Source organism: Ischnura elegans, chromosome 11 (genome assembly GCF_921293095.1).
Source record: "Ischnura elegans chromosome 11, ioIscEleg1.1, whole genome shotgun sequence".
NCBI classification, from domain to species: Eukaryota; Metazoa; Arthropoda; class Insecta; order Odonata; family Coenagrionidae; genus Ischnura; species Ischnura elegans.
In genome coordinates, this window is record NC_060256.1 from 83,626,204 (window position 1) to 83,645,108 (window position 18,905).

General features: G+C 40.4%; 1 protein-coding gene across 2 annotated transcripts in view; it reads left to right on the forward strand.

Annotated features, from left to right (window-relative positions):
• Positions 1-6,486, forward strand: part of LOC124168273 (protein piccolo-like) — a 57,315-nt gene extending 50,829 nt beyond the window's left edge. For both annotated transcript variants that reach the window (XM_046546417.1, XM_046546418.1), the window contains exon 7: positions 5,647-6,486. In XM_046546417.1, coding sequence (XP_046402373.1) covers positions 5,647-6,436 — 790 coding nt within the window. In that variant the 3' untranslated portion in view covers positions 6,437-6,486. The remainder of the gene's footprint in view (positions 1-5,646) is intronic.
• Positions 6,487-18,905: the final 12,419 nt, after the last annotated feature.

An 18,905-nucleotide genomic window follows, 5' to 3' on the forward strand; every position in this document is an offset into this window, starting at 1 on the left:
GGACATAGGAGCAGAATGTTTGTTGAGATCTGAAATCCTGAATTGTAACATATGTCAGGATTTATTAAGATGGCAAAGACGGGAGCAGAGAGACAGCACGAGCATCGTGAGAGGAAAAAGCAAAGAGCTTCATTGCCGCTCTCTCCATAGAACCATTTAAGACTATGATTTATATTTAAAACGAATTCGTTTGGTTCTCTTCGTCACCTGCAGCATTCGCAATAACGAAAGGTTAACTTCATGATCGCGTGCTCAATCTCCGGCATCCATTATCAAACCACAAATTTTCGCCCATTTTGATGGTCAAACTTTCGTTTCGGCCATTTTGAAAATGCCAGTATTCTTTGTTCACTCCTTAATAAATTAAGCGCTGAAGTGCGTATTCCATTCTTTTTTGTCACAATCGTGAGCCTCCCGGCGTCACGTTCAAAGCTTTTCCGTTCGAGAGCTAATTCACCATCATGGCTGAGGAACGCAAGTACTCAGTCTAGTAAGTCTACAAAACAAAAATTAGGTTTTCTAAGCACCCAAAAGTTTCCACTGTATTTTAACTTTAAAATTATACCTAACAAAATTACATTTCGTTTTTAGAATCTTAATTTTTTCCAAAAATATATAAAAATATATTTAGTTTGGAAAAATAAGTGGGGGTGCCTAAATTATCTCGTTTTCCTTGAAATTTTCAAACAAAATGGGGCATGTTCAAATAATGAATCACCATGCTGATTTTTTCGCTTAGTGTTGCTACATCAAGAAATTCACATGTAATTGCAACATTAAATTTTTAGTGGAGGCACAAGTGCCAATCAAAGATGGAAGGGTAGCCTGCAAAGAGCTTTTCTTATGGCCTTTGACTACGTTACGTTTAGTCAAATTTATTTTCAGTTAATAAATATATATTTAAATGTTGTGGTATATAATTTTGTATACTGTCCGAATTTCTCAATGTGAGCGTTTCTACGCGTCACTGACTGACCGTTACACCCAGTTTTTGTTCATATATTTCCCCTTAGACTTAATAGAAATCAATTAAATCAATTTTGAAACTTTCTGGAGGATTCCACCAACAACAAGTTAGTGAAAGCATACACTGGCTTTGGTACCACCCTGTGACCCCAGTAGAACCGGATATTTTAAACTTCAAAGTCGTCGTCACTGACTGACAAAAATGAAACTTCGTTTTGTGACGTTGTCACATTTCTTCGCATTGCTCTGAAATTATGCAAGATAAAGAAAGTCCACGAAATACGTAAAATAGTTCTAAGTGTTGCCCAAACGTATGAAAAATCGTGACTTTGTGTAAGTAATGGTGTCCTCTCTTTGGCCATAAAAATGGAGCGTCACTGACTGACGGGAATTGTCACTGACTGACACATGTGATTTGATGCTTGTTAACTTTTTCATGGAATGAGCATTGCAGAATATATCTATATTGAAAACAGAAATTTATATAAAAGAAACATAACAGTTGTATGTCCAGGGGGTCCAGACTCCCCCTCCCCCGAAATATAAAAACAATTATTTTCTTTGAGAAACAAGGTCTAAAATTAGTTTAGAACCCTTTACCTAGTACCCTGTTTTTAAAACATTTTTCCCCTGTGTTAGACCCCCCCTGAATGAAATTCCTGGCTACCCCACTGAAACATAAGCACATACATACATCTACTTCAAAATTGTCGCAATATCCTGTACTCGTTATCCACTGTACATAAATTGATTGCTCTCTGCCAGATTAGCTGCACCTCCTCACAAACATGTATGCCCTATTCCATTTCAGTGAGTTGTCACCAAACAATAGAATTAGCCATGGTATAGCATATGTGGGAATAAGCTTAGTTAAAAATGAATAATTATGTTTGAACGTTGCCATCTTCTGTTTGAATAAGTTTTGAAATTGTCATTGCTCAGGTGCGGATAGGCTACTATTCTCCTATACAATCGTTCTTATTCACTGGAAATACGATTTCCTTCTTCTGCGACAGATTTGATATGCCTGTTACAGTCGAGCACCTAAAAACATATTCCATATGTTGAGACTGATGAAACTGCATAAGCACAACGAAGAATGTAATTGAAAATATGTAAGGCCGATTTACATAGTGATATCATATATATTAGAAGTATATGTCCTATGTTATAATGACTAAATAGGTTATAAGTCATATTGATATCTTACATTTTTTAGTTGAGAATAGTAAATACTGTGTATGAAAGTTACGACACTTAACAGAACTTGTACGTAGCAAATACCTATGAGAATTGTGGCAGTGCTGAATGACTTCTGCCATTATTTCTTCTTAAAATTCAATTACTAACTGCAGGTCCTACTTGGGTCAAGATGGGTTTTCTGGGGCCATGTCCCAGCTACACCCGAGTTGGGCGTGATACACCCTCCGAAGGGTAGCTAATCAGGAACCCTTTCCTCGGGTCGTTCACCCTCGCTGGCCTCTCCCCTCGACCCTCCGAGCGGGGGGAATCTCTCGCGAAAACTGACACCTCTGACTCTCAGTTAAAAAATTGAAAATCAATCAATCTATTCAATCATTATGATGGTATGGTATTTGGAGGAGACTACCGACAGCTGAGGTCATTTGCGCCATGAGGGAAGGGTAGGTAAGGAAGGGTGGAGAGAAGCCCGGCGTCGGCATTAGCCTGATCTTAACGAAAGGCGCCAAGGGGACCACGGCTTAACGTCCCAACCGACGGACGGAGTGTTGCGCTTGAAATGTCCTCCACGCAACATTCAAGCAGGGATCGGGCAGTGTCTGAAAATTCTCTGTCACCGCCGGGATTTGAACCCGAGTTCTCCGGGTGGGAAGCCAACACTCTAGCCACCACACCAACCCGATCCCCATAATGATGGTTTGCACCGTACCCCATCCAATCGTACAATCAAGCACGTCTGTGAACCGTGTTTCTGCGATACAGAATAACGATTTCGTTAACTTTGCTATAAATGTTCCTGCTGAGTGCCGGGAAGTGGCAACAGGGCTTTGGAAAGGGTAAGGTGCCGTGCTATTTGAGTGAGTTTTGAGGATGATTTGGCCGTCTCGTACTTTCAATTCCACGCCCAGGCATCAGTTACTTTACCAGAGTATCCTCTCCGTTACAAACTCTAGAGTTCGCAGGCTGTGTTAGGTCCCTCAAAGCATGCATTCATCCATAAGCAAAAAGTCGTGTAGAGGTTAAGTTAAAATACGTTGTAAAAAGCGTGACCGTTTGAATGGAACCGCGGGGATATTACATTGGCAAAAAAGTATCCACCCGCAACATTCAGCTGAAACTCTAATATTCATTGATAGCAAGAAATCAGGAGAGCTGCTTCTAGTAACTTTCCTCTCTTATCTTTCGCACGATTGAGCATTGCGGGTGACTCCCGTAAAAGTTATCACCGCGGCTAGTCCCGGTATACTTTAAAACCTCTCTTAACTATTTTCGCCTTAAGTAGTTTCGGGCTTCTTACCTTTAAATTATAAAGACCAACTCACTCTCAGAGGAAAGGGATCTAGGACATTGTTGAGGATTTTTTTGGTGGGAAAAACACGAAAAATCAGGTTAAAACATTTTTTAAAATTTAAATCATACTCGTCATTAGTTGAATATTAAAATCACTTCACTCCATTCTGCCCATGTTCGCACTTCCATTCTTGTATCCATTCTAAAGACATTGCATTGACACGAGTAATCTCTGCTTCAAGATCAGCCAATAGTGGAATATCATTGATATTGTCGTTGCTCCTTGAGTTTATATCCTATTGGATTTCTTCTCCTCCCTCAATCTTGCGGTCTTCTTCGGTCGCGTCGTCGTGTAAGTATTTTTCCTCCAATTCCCATTCTTCTACCGCATCAAAAGCCCTGTTTCTCTTCTGTCATTAGCAAATGGTTCCGATAGCCCCACCAGCAATGAGCAGTGCGCCCGTCGCCAGGGCTATGGAGCTGCTTCGCGGTCACTTCAGTCTTCCTTATTTTTCGAATTCGAATCTCCCTTGGGTGGTGGTAGGGTGGATTATAAATGCCACTGAAAATAAATGCAAGATCATCGATCAATATCCAGAAACCGCCCGTTTCATTTTTTCATCGAAAATTAGTGTACTAATCATAACCGTTTTCTGAAGGTATTAACTAATCTTAGTCATTTGAGCCTTTTCAGTTAATGTAGATTGCAATTTGTCTTTTATCTCTTTCAATATTTTTCTTCTCTTTATTTCCGTAACGTTACACAATAGAAAGTAAACATTATAAGAAGGACACTTACCTTGACTGGCTGTCACTGCGTCAAATTTTTCTCCCGTAGCTCTCAGCAATGCAGTTGGTTTGTCACCTTGAATATTTCTTTGTACAAGCAACAAGGCTATATGCTTATTTCAGCTGTAATATCTGTATTATCTATAAATAAATACTTTATAGCTCCGCTTATGATCTATCGTGGAACAAACATATTCGGGAAACAACAGGTGATGCTAATCGTAAAATGGGTGCAAACAATAGCTGCTATTTACGTGAAAAGTCGTTTCAATAATCTTGTTTGTGTAACTGACCTCTTAGATAAACTCGGATGGGAATCTCTGTCTGTCCGTAGGCTGAAAAATAGACTAAACCTAAATCTCCATTCTTTCGGTGCTACCGCGTCGGTTGTTTCTTGATGTTTCTTCGCTTGCACCGCTGTCAGCGTTTTCAGGTCGAAGATGCCGGTCCACGATTTTTGTCCTTATATAGGGGCTCACTCCCGGCAGTTGTGGCTGCTGCTATCTCATTGGGCCGTTCGATTGGTGTCCTCTTATTGGCATCCAAGTGGTATCCGTCGTCCCTATTAAAAGTGTCCGTCCGGGCTATTTCAATTGCTTCTCGGATAAGTCTGGGATAATATCTGCCTGGTACGTGAAAAGTTACGATAGTCGTTTTAGTATAACGAACCTCTTAGATAAACTCGGGTGGGACTCTCTGTCAAACCGTCGGCTGAAAAATAGATTAAACCTATTGGATACATTGCAGACCAGTATATTTCCTGACAAAGTTCGCCATATCTTACGAACGCCAACATACTACGGTAGATCAGATCATATAAATAAAATAATATAGACTGTAGAACAGATAGATTCAGAATGTCTTTTTTCCACGAACAATAAGAAATTATAACGGCAGCGTTAGAACTTACAAATAGATTACATGACTTGTATTGTAGCTTACTAACACATGTGTACTTAAGTGCATGTTTATGAATTTTCATGTTATTTCTAACAGAATTTTTAGTATGTTCTAGCTTTTTTTGGCAGAAAACCTTAATGAGTAGTTGGCAAATTTTACCTTTGAATGGATGCGGTAGTATAATGTGCTAGTATGCGAAACGTTCTTTGGACCATATGGTGTGCATGTGGGAATCCTGTTGCATGCTGGTAATTGATCACCCCATGCCAAACACCCTAGGGGTGGCTCCTTGGGTATTATGCAGACGTAGACATAATATTCTTCGGAAGTGTCAACAGAAAATTGCCGCACTTGCTGCATTGAAATTGATTTGAGTAGTTCCATAGCTGGCTCCTTATATTTTCCAGTTTACCTCTCTATTCCATGTCATGTTCATGTTTTTTCGTCTCATTTGCCTTCTTTCACTTCTTCTAACTTATTTTATTCTCCATAATTTAATAGTAATACACCGGTGGATAGATCCTGCTCTGAACGGGAGTCATCAGTTAAAATGCGCGATTCAGCCAGCGATAAGACTTATCCCTGTATCCGTAAGAAGACCTACCCTTGTGTGGCCATGATTGAGGAGCAGAAACCAAAGCATTCATTAATTGACCCTTGTTTTGTGTGTGCCTGTAAGCAGTCGAGAGCTAAGACATTGCTAAGCTCATCACCATCCTCTACGGCCAGTTCGTCCAAGTACTGCGGAAGAAGAAAAATGTTGACGAAAACTGCTGTCAATGAAGTGGAGCCTGAGTGTAACCCACGGTACTTTTCTCGCTCCAAGGGCTCTCATTTGAAAAACGGGAACAAACCTTGTTCATCTGGAAAAAGAAGAAGAACCAAGACAGTTGAGCTATTTCCCAACGTTTACGGTGAGGTATCATTTGAAGAGTCGGAGTCCGATGAGTGTCACGATTTTCCAGTATTGGCTGCCTTTCCTAATAATGATGGTGATTCTAGATTGAGTCGGGAGAAAGAATCTACTTTGGACCATTTTAAATGTCAGTGTAAGTCTAAAAATCCCTGTGCGCGTTCCTTAAAGGGTCTGAGGTGTTTTTGTGAGGCATGGCCCAAGAAGCCGCTGCCAATGAATGATGAAGGATGTAGTGTCCCAGAGAACATGGTTGCTACCGTAAGTCGGTCGAACAATGTTCGGAAGGATGATTGTGGATTGATGGTGACCACACCCAAATCTGACTATGGTCACAGAATCAGGGCTGCCAGGGATAGAGATGTCAAAAGGATGTAAAATGACGAAGTGTGACGGCTTTGAAATAAATATACTTTTTTGGTGAAAAATAAAGAATTTCATTGATGTATGCCGTTGGTTGACATATGCCACTAGAAATTGTTCGCAATCTTTCTGTTTGTCACGATGATGACACCATAACCGTTGATACTAGTAGACAACTTTAAATTATTTGTGGAGAATTACTTTGTTTTTGCTTTGCGCGCATTACTTCGTTTTTGCTTTGCTCTGCCATGAATACGACGATACAAAATCTGCGGTGCGGTTGAGAATTCTTCCCTATTATGATATTGCTTAGCCCGCACTTATCGCTCTCCATATCCTCCGTTGTATTTGGGTCTGAATATTATTATCTTTTATTGCTGTCACGTAGGTACCTCTCGTATTCAAAAAATATTATTTGCTTAGTTTACAGCCTCGTCAAAATGCCAATTTTGCCTGTAAAGCCTTGAAGTAGCTTTGATTTTTTAAATCTCTAATTGGCATTTGGAGCGCTGAATCAAGATCGTATTTTGTTAACAATGATTCGAGACGTATTACTAAAAATCGTCATATTTTTGGATTTTTTCTAACTCGGAACCGATGAAAATTAAAGGCATGAGATCAAGAATGGAAATGAACATTCTCATTTTTTTATCCCTCTCTGCAAGATAATATTTTCTCCGTTGTAAGTAAAACAAACCCCAGGATTGTTGTGTTCTTCGTTTTTGATATTTGAATATTTTGATATTGAGTCTCATTTCAGTTCTTCATAAGTCAATTGCAATTGTTTATGATGGTAATAATCAGATACTTGCTAAATAAAGGCCAATAATTATATTACCATATGATTGTTCCATCCTGCCAAAATACAAAATGGACTCTTTAGTGGTTTATTAAGAGACCTCTCAGACGGAAAATTTTGAGAAGCAAATGGAAATTGCAGAAAACTCTTCTGAGGACATTTCCATTAAATTAGGAGGTATGAGAATCGTTCGAACCATAAATCAGCAATGGGAAACATTGCGCATGCATAGACTAAGCCCAGAGGTTGCGTGTCACTCGCTGAATTTAATTTTGTACAATGATACATTCTCGAAGGTGGTTTACTGGAACGCAATTTTCAATTTCCAAGACTCCTACTGAATCGATGTCGATCCTCGCCGAGCGCGTTTCGATGGTTACTTTCATGTAGCACCTGCGAGACTGCCCGCACCAAATGCCACCGTGAACGTGAATTCAAGCGACACGGTAACATCGCTGCGGATTGTAAGACACACGTTGGGGGAAGCTCGTTTATTTTACTGGAAATCTTGGTTCCATCTGCGATAATTGTAGCACTACCGAGATGGGCCACATTGCCGAACATGGAGGTAATATTGTGAAAGTAAAGTATGAGTGGTGGAAATATAAGTCGAAAAATTTAAGTATTTCACACAATAGGAAAAGAACGTGTGGATGGAAAAGGGAGTGGTTTATTAATGTGTCACATTTAAAATTAAAATATTAAATTTCGGGTGACGATACGTGTTCCAGAGGTTCCAGTCAACACGGGCGCCTACCGGGAGTTTAATACCGATGTGGACTTAAACTTGGACATCGCTGTGTACCCCCCACTCCGTTGCAAAATCGTCCCCTCCACTCTGACACTGCTCGGGGGTTGGCCAGCTCTCTTCCTTCTCGGCGCTCCCAGTGAACACATCGGTCGACTGAAAGAGTGATTTCTTAAAAATCATTCTTGGTGCTGGCAGGCAAACACAGCTTTGTGCTTAGTTTTTGGGAATTTTTCTTATGAGATTATTATATATCATCGTAGCTTTCTGTAATAATTTTGATTTTGAATGTTTCTACTTGGAATATATTTTGATTGAAAATGACTCGTAATTTTGTGACAATTCTTTCTTTGACTGCTGATTATTCTTGTTTGTGGAGTCTTTCCCTCATCCAGCGAGTGACAAACGATCGGAGTTCCCTGTTTCTGGGGCTTGCGTTAAGAATCTGGAAGATTTAAAGACGTAACGCCACAATGTGCCAGTTTGAAACGTCTCCGAACAGCTTCATACATTGTATAATGGATCATACCCGGGCTTACCCTTTCTTCATGAGTCTATTTTCATTGAGATGATAATAACCGTTATTGACAGTATTCTATTCCTACTCATTAATTTAGGACAGAAGCTACATTATATCACTGGGTTTGTGCTCCAACGGTCTGCCATGGCTGGTTTTTCACTGATACTCATGTGAAAAATTATCGAAAGAATTTTTTTAAATATCGCCAATGGTTACAGTTCTCCAATTTGGTAGCGCACTTATAGGTGATATCTCGTTACTTCTCCTTTTTTCTTGATTTTTTGTCTAGCATACAGATTTTTCTGCATTTTTTTGGCTGAAGAAATCTTGATCAACAAAATAATAAAAAATCAACTAAAGCACTGGTTACATCTAATCTCGTTTCCTCAGTTACACCTGTCTGGCCTGTGAAAATAATGATGTTCGGAAATCGGTCTGCATCACTCCAGTCATCCTGATGCATACGTTTTCTTTCTGGAACCTCCTATACTTCTTACCACTCCTCTGACCCCGAAAGGACGCTGAATCAGCCGCAACACCGCGTACACTGACGTCGTCATCGCTACTGGATTCTGTCAGAACCCAAAAACAAAGGCTTTTAGACGGTATAAGCATCATTTCTTTAGTGAAAGAACGAATGTACGGCTAAGAGATAACGAAAGAAAGAAATTAACATGTTCCAGAGAAAAAACGTTAAGTAATTTTCTTACCAGAATCATAATTTTTCGCCGTTTCTTGGAGGTCGGAATCGTCGTCGCTATCGGTTTCACTACTTTCCGCCCAGTCACGGCAGTTTTTCCAAAATATCTTGATCTCGAATAGTACCATTGCCATGCTGAAAAAAATTATAAATACTCAATAGGCTCTCACAAGATGACACACCAGAACTCCGAGCAAGGAAGAACAAGTCCAAGCAAATGAAAGGAAAAAATATGTATTTATCCACTATTTATTCTCGCCGTACAACTAGTTTCGACGCAGCGGCGTCATCAACAGGTACAAGGGTTACAAGCACAAAATACGTCCTTATATATCGTAAAAATGATGTGATTTCAGTGGGGGAGGAAGAGGGTAGGTGGAAGAGGAGGGTGGGAAAATCACAAGGAGGTGATGTGGCGCTGTGAGCAGGTGGTGAGAGTTGGATAGGGGCGGGGTGTGGAAGACCGTTGGCCGGTAGTGTCGGAAGGTTGTTGGTGACTAAGCTGATGATGGGGGTGTCCTTAAGAGTAGGGGAGCGGAAAGGTTATGGGTTGCCGGTTTTTCCGTAAGGGTCCTAGAGGCTTTTAGGAGGGGAGAAAGGTTTTCAAATAGAGCGTCATTAAGCAGGGAACGTTTTTTCGTAAGTTTTCTAATTTCCAATTCCTCCTTCTTGTCCACTATTCTACCTTTTTCTTCACGATGTAGAATTCTTGGGATGAAATAACTGCTGTGGTTCTCCTCCCACAAGTGTTTTGCTAAGTGAGACTGGAAGAGGTTGCAACTCCTTTTCTGCTTCTCTGCTCAATGCGGGAAAGTGCGGTCCGTTTGTACAACATAAGCAGCAGAGCACTCATTACAATCTAATAAATAAATACTTCCGTTGTCCAATTGGTCAATTCTCTCTTTTGTGTTATTAAATATTCTTTTCAGGTTGTTGTTTTTTATAAAAGCAAATCTTGAAAAGGTTTTTGAGAAAAAGGTTGCTTTCTTTCTCTGACAAAAAACCGTAGTAAGGTAATTTTCTCAACTTAAATCTATCGTCCTTTGATTTTATTTGACTGAATAATATATCGTGTGCTCTCAGGGAGCGTGTTTGAGCATTTTAGCCACAAGTGTTCTATTATACCCATTCTTTGTGCTATTGTTTAAATCGTGTCCAATTCCTTATTAAAGTTTTCTTAGAGATTAACAAGTCCTGGATTTTACACAAAAATGTACGCAATTCCTACCAGGGTGGATCGGGATACATCCGCGCGGGGGCCATTCACACAAATATAGTGCTGTCAAGAAACTAAAGTACGATTTCACGGACAGACGAGATTATTTGCTCACAGACAGAAAAAGCAAATCTCACCACTACCACACACTCCAGGCTCCCAAAGCTCTCTGCTGTAAAAACCCAAGCGTCCTCTCGCCGAAGGCCGAAAAATCTCGAATGATAACAGCGTTGAATATATTCGGAGATGGTTTGGATAAATTACACTGGTCGGCAAAATGAAACTTTTTTCGATCCCACGAACGAAAATAGGTGATTCCTACAGGTTTCGAGCTTCTGAGTTCGAATCCGTTACCCGTCTCTCTTCAGGACGTACCCGTTTGCAGGGAGGAGGTGGGGGGGTGTTTCAATATCCGCCCAAAGATGCTATTCTCCATCCATTATAATTTTCACGTTATAATTAAAAAATCAATATAAATTATGCAAATAAAATTACATAAAAAGTCAAAGCTTAAAATTTGTGTCACTTGGTGTTCCAACTTCTCTTTTAATTACTACAGGGTGTCTCGCGTGTCACATTCCAACAGAATTCTGCCAACATATTCACACTCCATATACATCTGTAGCGCCTCACCATATGGTTGCTATTTGCCGGTGAAACCTTTCTCCGTGTTCGTCAGAGACTTACCCCAAGCTGTACATTTCAAGGAAGAAGCCTAGGTGGCAATGCAGGAAGTGTAACTGTTCTAGTGCTTTTAGTGATGCATGTAGTGAGTCCATAGGTTGCAAGTAAATTTTTGTAAATAGCCACTTCCTTTGACTTTGAATTTAAGTTAAGATCACCAATCAAAATTATTTTTTTGTCTTGTCTGCTTTGAAGAAAAGAATCTACAGTAATGAGAAAATCTTTCTTCTTTGAACGTGGTGGTCTATAAATACATAATGGTAAAATAGAGGCGGAGTCATTATCTATTTTCAAGATTAAGGATTCACATTCATCTAACTCCAATTCAACCACCCTAGCGGATATGGGAAAACAATAGTGAGAACGATAATAATAACAATGATAAAAATGATGTAAAGAATATTTATCACCGTTGGCAAAATACAATGCATGACTACGTCAAGGTTTGCATATGTAAAATGCAAGATAACCCATACAAAAAAATCTGTGCTGTGGCTGTACTAAAGCTGCACTGTAACTGTGCTAAAAGGGCTGTACTGTGACTCTACTTAAACTGCACTTGAATTGAAACATCGCAGTACAGTTATAGCACGGTCGAGTGCAGTTGCCATAGCACAGTCACAGTGGAGTTGCCATAGCACAGTCACAGTGGAGTTGTCATAGCACAGTCAGAGTACAGCTGCCTTAGCACAGTCATAGTGCAGTTGCCATAGCACAGCCACAGTGCAGCTGCCATAGCACAGTTTTTACTGTAATACTCTTTCCATGAATCAATAATTGAGTCTTGATGTGGCTATTGCATTCCCTGTATATCTTATTGAAAACAAGAAGCAGAATTAAATCAAGATAGGACAATTAGCAGAGATATATAGTTCCCTTTTTGGGTGTTTGAAGATTGGTTGCCTGATCCAATCAGAAAACAGCAAAGAGATAACAGTGGCCAAAACGACTACACTCATTCGAATGTTGACTAGTCTAAGGAAAGATAAACCATATTCTCACTGAATTTGTTACGTTCCACTTCCTAAATATGAACAAAGTTTATGGTACTAAAAATATTGCTATCGAAGCACTTAGGTTCTATGAGAAAAATTGACAAATCCTATTCTGCACATCAACGGGCACTCAACATAAAAACCACCAAAATTTACGTCAGTGCTATTTGTCTAGTTGCCACAAATATGCCCACCTTGATAGTTTTTGTTGATGAAGTTTCAGTACTAACGCCGTGGAGCACAATAAATGACAATAAGATATGAAAATAAAAGAAATTTATTAAATACAAATACATATACTCATGATTATAAACATAAAAATGAAAGTCTTGTTAAGGCATGGCCGCTCAATTCATTTGCCTCTTTGGCTTCCTTCCTGAAATTAAAAGGAAAACACATTACATACTGATATCTAATCAAGTGTTACTTCAAAATTTGACTGTTTAAGTTTGTCTGAATTTAATTTTAGATAAGTTGAGTACTTACCTCCAGCAGCAGAGTATAAATAAAGATATGTCTTTTTTCAACTCTCTCGTGCTTCGCAAGGAGTAGATTGCGAGTCGTCGAAATCAATCGTGGAAAGTTGATTCATCGCGAACCACACGAATTTCAGCAAAATCGACGATATCACTTCACCCGCAAGAAAAATTCCCGGCTAAGTAGCTAATTTTGATGTAATTGAAGTAAAGTTCACTTCTTCATGTTCTTAGCGTCGATCTTACATCGACGCATCCATCGTACAGCGTAGAATTAAAAGGATGAGAGCACGTAAACAAGGAATGTTACAACCGGTTCAACACCAATGCTGTCTAACAAAGATGGCTGAGTATCGGCGGAAGTTGTTCTTTTGACCATACTTTACCAAAATAATAAGCAAGCTGGAGCTATGCATTGCCGCGGTAATGTCAACATAAATTTTTATATAATTTACGCATTCATATTCTCATGGAAATGATAGTTTATCGTGATATGAAATAATATAGGAAATACTTTCTCCTGTCAATGACTAGTTTAAGTCCAGCCCTGTCGCAGCGGTTTGAGCCATAGTACAGATCCAGTCATGTTACCCAGCCCAGTCACAGTCCACTTTTAGCCACAGTACACTTCCAGTCATGTTTTCTAGCCCTGTCACAGTCCAGTCTGAGCTATAGTACAGTTCCAGTCCAGTTACCCAACCCAGTCACAGTCCAGTTTGAGCCATAGTACAGCTCCAGTCATGTTACCCAGCCCAGTCAAAGTGCAGTCTGAGCTCTAGCACAGTTCAAGCACAGTGATCCAGCACTGTTACAGTACAGTTCTTCTCAAATTATAGCTGCCATAGTACAGTCTAGTACAGAAAAGTGTACTGTGACTGTGCTAAACACAGAGTTTAGTCCAGTTACAGTGCAGATTTAGTGCAGTCGCAGCACAGATTTTTTTGTATGGGAAAATAAAAATAACATGAATAAATGCGTACACCCTGCAGCTAAAATATAGAAAAAGGGAAACCGTACAAATACAGAATATGATATCATATGTTTTTATGAGTCCTCAAGGTATTCAGTGACACTGTAATCGTAACTTTTGAATAGGAGATTTTTAACCATCAATTTAAACAAAGCAGGTGAAGAGAAGGCTTTAATTTCATTTGGGGTATTATTAAAAATTGCTGAGGCCAAGTGGTAGGCCTTTCAGGCAGAGAGAACTTGAGTATTGCTGAGTGTGTATTATTTCTGGAGCGGGTAGAGTTATTGCGGTAGGAGGCATTTCCAGGAAATTCGTCCTGGTTGAAGTGTATGAAGCAAGCACATGTCAAAATATATCTACATCTACATCTACATCTACAAATTACCCTGCGAGCCACCTCTAGGGTGTTTGGCAGGGGGTGATCAATCACCAGCATGCAGCATGCATTTGGACTCCCACATGCACACCACACCGTCCAAGAAACGTCCCGTATAATAACAAACTATACTACTATATGCTGTTAGAAATAGAATATAGAATACAAATTCAGAAACATGCAGTAAGTTTTACATAGGTTAGTAGGCTACACTACAAGTCATGCAATCTATTTACGCGTTCTATTGCTGCCGTTATAATCTCTTATTGATCGTGGAAAAAATGACATTCGGAATCTGTCTGTTCTGCAATCTATCTCTCTTATTTTATTTATATGATCTGATCTTCCGTAGTACGTTGGCGTCCGCAAGATATGGTTAACTTCGTCAGAAAAGACACTGCTCTTGAATTTATCTAAAAGGTTTAGTCTATTTTTCAATCTACGGTCCGACAGAGATTCCCATCCGAGTTTATCTAAGAGGTCAGTTACACTAACAAGACTATCGTAACGACCTTTCACATACCTGGCAGCTCTTCTTTGCACGCGTTCTAACTCTGTTATTAAGCCTTTTTCATGAGGGTCCCAAACACTGGCAGCGTATTCCAAATGTGGTCTAACGAGGGAAAAGTAGCTAATTTCTCTCACTTTGTCGTCGCACTTTCCTAATATTCTTTTAACAAAACCCATTTTACGATTAGATTGACCGGTTATTTCTCGAATATGTTTATTCCACGATAGATCATTATTGAGTCTAACCCCTAGATATTTCACAGATTCAACTGCCTTTAACTGCGTATCCCGAATGACATAGTTACGCTGTAGGGAGTTATTCTTCTTCCAGAAATTCATTACGACGCATTTTTCCAAATTTAATTCTAACTGCCAAGCATCGCACCAAGCTTGGATAGCAGCAAGGTCATTCGTTAGTTCATCTATATCTTTGCTGGAACGAATTTCTCTGTAAACTACAGCGTCGTCTGCAAATAATCGTAACTTACTCTGCACTACTTCGCCAATGTCGTTTATATAAAGTAGGAATAGGAGTGGGCCAATGACACTACCCTGAGGAACGCCAGAAGTGACTCTAACCTCATTGGAGACTGCACCGTCTAATACTACTCTTTGGACGCGGTCGCTCAAAAATTCTCTAATCCAGGAAATGACATCTTCGTCTAGACCATAAGATTTCAGTTTTATTATTAACTTTCCGTGGGGTACTTTATCAAATGCCTTTTTGAAATCAAGAAAAATCGCGTCTACTGGAATGTTGTCTTCCCCGGAGACTAAAATATCGTGGGCGAAAAGCGCTAACTGAGTTTCGCACGATCTGCTTTTCCTGAATCCATGTTGATTTCCCATTAATAAGTTTTGCGCGTCTAGGTGTTTCATTACCGAGCTGACTACGATGTGTTCAAGGACTTTGCAAGAGATGGACGTTAAAGATATCGGCCTGTAATTAGATGGCTGTTCCTTGTCTCCACTTTTAAATATAGGCGTTACATTAGCGATTTTCCAGTCATTAGGTACTTCGTGTTGCTTGATGGATTTACTGAATATTAACTGCAAGTAGGGGGCAAGTTCTGAGGCTAGTTCTTTATATACGCGAGAAGGGATTTCGTCTGGACCAGGTGATTTATTTGGACTAAGCGATTTCAATATATTTTCTATTCCGAGCGTACTAATGTCAATAGCTGGCATCTTATGTAGACAGGGATTGTCATCGGTCTCGGGTGAGTTTTCGGAAGGCTCCGTGAACACGCTCTTAAAGTAGGAATTTAATAAATTGGCTTTATCGTAACTGCTTGTCAACACATCTCCATTGTCGTTTCTCAGCGAACATACGGTAGATCGTTTACCTTGAACTTCCCTAACATATGACCAAAATGCTTTTGGGTTATCCTGTAACTGCTCTACTAGTGTTTTTCTTTTAAAATTCGTGAACGCATTCCTGAACGCTTCCTTCGTGGCGGCTTTAGTCATCCTATATTTTTTAATTATTAGCTCGCGTTCATTAGCGGATAAATCCGTGCTGACTTTTTTCAATTTAGCATGACACGCTCTCTGTCGCCTCAATGATTTTCTCACTTCCGCGTCGTACCATCTCGGTTCGCTGCCTTCTTTTACTATTTTACTAGGGATGTAGCTATTTATTCCCGAAGTTACGAGCGAAAGAAAAGCTTTCCAAGTATCCTCTACATTTAACTTTAATACTGATTCTTGAAACTTGGGGAAAGCATTTTTCAGATGACTCTTAAACCCATCAAAATCAGCTCTTTTAAAAATGAAAACTTTACGCTCTTTTTTAAAGTTTACAGCGGTATTTAGAGAAAACTTTGCAGTTACTACCCTATGATCACTTATTCCTTCGACAGTGCCAACGTTTATTACCTGATGTGGTATATTTGTCGCTAATAAATCAAGAATATTTTCTCCTCTGTTTGGTGCGGATGCTATTTGAAACAATGAATTAGATGTGAAAGTGTGTAATAAAGCCTCGCAGATCACTTTATCCCTCCCACCAGGAATGAAGCTATAAGTCTCCCAATCTATAGAAGGTACGTTGAAATCTCCACCCACAATCAAGTTTCTTTCAGGATACTTGGATGCTACGCTGTTTATTTGATTTTGAAAATCCAACATTGACGTTATATCTGAGTTAGGTGGTCTGTAATACGAACATAATAAAATAGTTTTGAATTTTGGACATTTAATTAAACACCACACAGATTCAACGCTGGTCTCAGTTACGGTTATCGCTTGGCTGACGGGGCTGCACGGGTTCGCCCGATTGCAAATAGCGGCTGGTCGATCGAGAGCCTTCCTCGAGGTCCATCTCTCGATGACGGGGTCACGTCACCCCGTAAATCTGAGTTTTGGAGGGTCGTGTCTCGGAGGGACGGTGGTAGTGTCACTCTAAGACGGGGTTTGGGGGATGCTGAGGCAAATCCCGTCCCCGTCTCGAACAGGTACCAGTTGCTGTCGGATGGAAACTCCGAGGTGCCTGACGTGCCTACTCCTACCCCGAAACCGGCACCTAGGAAGGGGCGTCAGAGTGGGAAGGGGGGGATCATAGTGTTAGGGAGTAGCAATGTCCGTCGTGTGATGGTCCCGTTACGGCAGAGGGCAGACCGCGAGGGTGTAAGCGACCGTGTAACGTCATGGTGCATCCCTGGTGGCGGTGTTCCTCAGGTGACGCAGGCGGTTGGTGCGGCGGTACGGGGCACGAAGTGCTCCAGACTGCGGATCGTGGCTCATGTCGGCGTCAATGATGCCACCTTCCGTGGATCTGAGGAAATTCTAGATTCCCTCCGGGATCTGAATTCCGAAGTGAAGCGGGTGGGTGGGACCATTGGAGTCGGCATTGAGCTTTCGATTTGTAGTCTTGTCCCGAGGATCGATCGTGGTTCTCTGGTTTGGAGCCGAGTGGAAGGCATAAACCAGAGGCTGCGTCGTTTCTGCACGGACATCGGAGCCTCCTTCGTGGACCTTAGGCCGGCAATCCGATCGTGTCGGATCCCTCTGAACCGTTCGGGAGTCCATTACACGGCCGAGTCGGCTAGTCGTGTAGCGAGTAGCATATTTGAGCACTGTAGGTCTTTTTTAGAGTAGAGAGTAGGGCAGAGTGTAGATATATTAGTGGGTTGAAAAATAAAGGGGTAAATTCAAAACTTTTCACAGACAAAGATTCTTCCAGAAATGAGAATAGAGAAGTAGAGAGAAAAATCAGCGTTTCAGGTATTACATTTAAGCACGAGAAGCGTCAGTCGAGCAACACGTTCAAAGGCAGTCAAGGCTCAAGTCATTTTGATAGTGTGTCAATAAGACATACATTTCCATTTATCAGCGGTATAGAGCCTGTGAATAGTCTATTCGACAAAAGCAAATCAGAATTATTCCCGAATCGCAATATTACTACTTCCGAAGTTTTAATCGTGGCTGTGGTTAATTGCCGTAGTTTAAGAAATAAGATTCCCGAATTCCACCATTTAATTCATAGTACGAAGTGTAACGTCATTTTTGGAACAGAAAGTTGGCTAACAGATGATGATTCAGACAATGAGATCTTCCCAAAATCGTTCACTGTATATAAAGAAGGGAGTGTGAGGATTTTAGCATTTGAAAAAAGAGGTTTGCCAGGGGTTCGTATGGAGACTTGAAACATTGAGTAGATGGCTTGCTTTTGGGAGGAAAAAGTGAGTGACAATTTTTTGCGTTACGAAACGAAAGCTACATTATCTTCTAGTCGTCAGAAAAAAACACAAACTTGACACATTCGTGTGTGTACAGGTATATCACTGGCTGTCCACGAGTGTAAAAAACAGTGGATGTAGGGGATAACCATCCTGATTTCAGTGATGACCTGAACCTCATCTTGTATCACGTAATGGTAGTTTTCACTGAAATCCAGCCGAAGAATAGCTTCCTCTTGCTATAGGTTATCTCGCCTGGGATTTGGTTGTGAAAGAATGTGGGAGAAGTTTTTCCAGATTGTTCACCAGATTATTGATGTATTCATCCAGAGTCACTGTTAGTCTAATTCGTTGGGTCAAATCTGTTGTCACCCATGCACTGTATGTTACTTCAACTTCAGGGTCCCATTCCTCAAGTTTACTTCTCAGATGTTCCTTCAGCAGTCATTCATACGTACCTTCTGAACGGTGCCGTAGCATGCAAGCCCTGTTATTTTGGGAACATACCAAGTAATCAAATAGATCATTGTAGGTCTCCTCTATGGAGCATGCATGGAGAAGAAGTGATACATTCTGATGGACAGCACGGACACATTCAGAATTTAAGACACGGTCTCAGGCGTTACTTTGTGGGACTGCTTCATCATAGAATAGAATAAAATTACTTTGTTCTATTCCACTCTTTCTTTTAAATAATACGACCCGGGTTTCTGCATCTCATGCTATCATCACCTGCATTTTTAAAACCCTATTTTTTCATGTTAGTATTCAAATTTAAAAACTGAATATAGCTCATAAAGGTTATTTAGT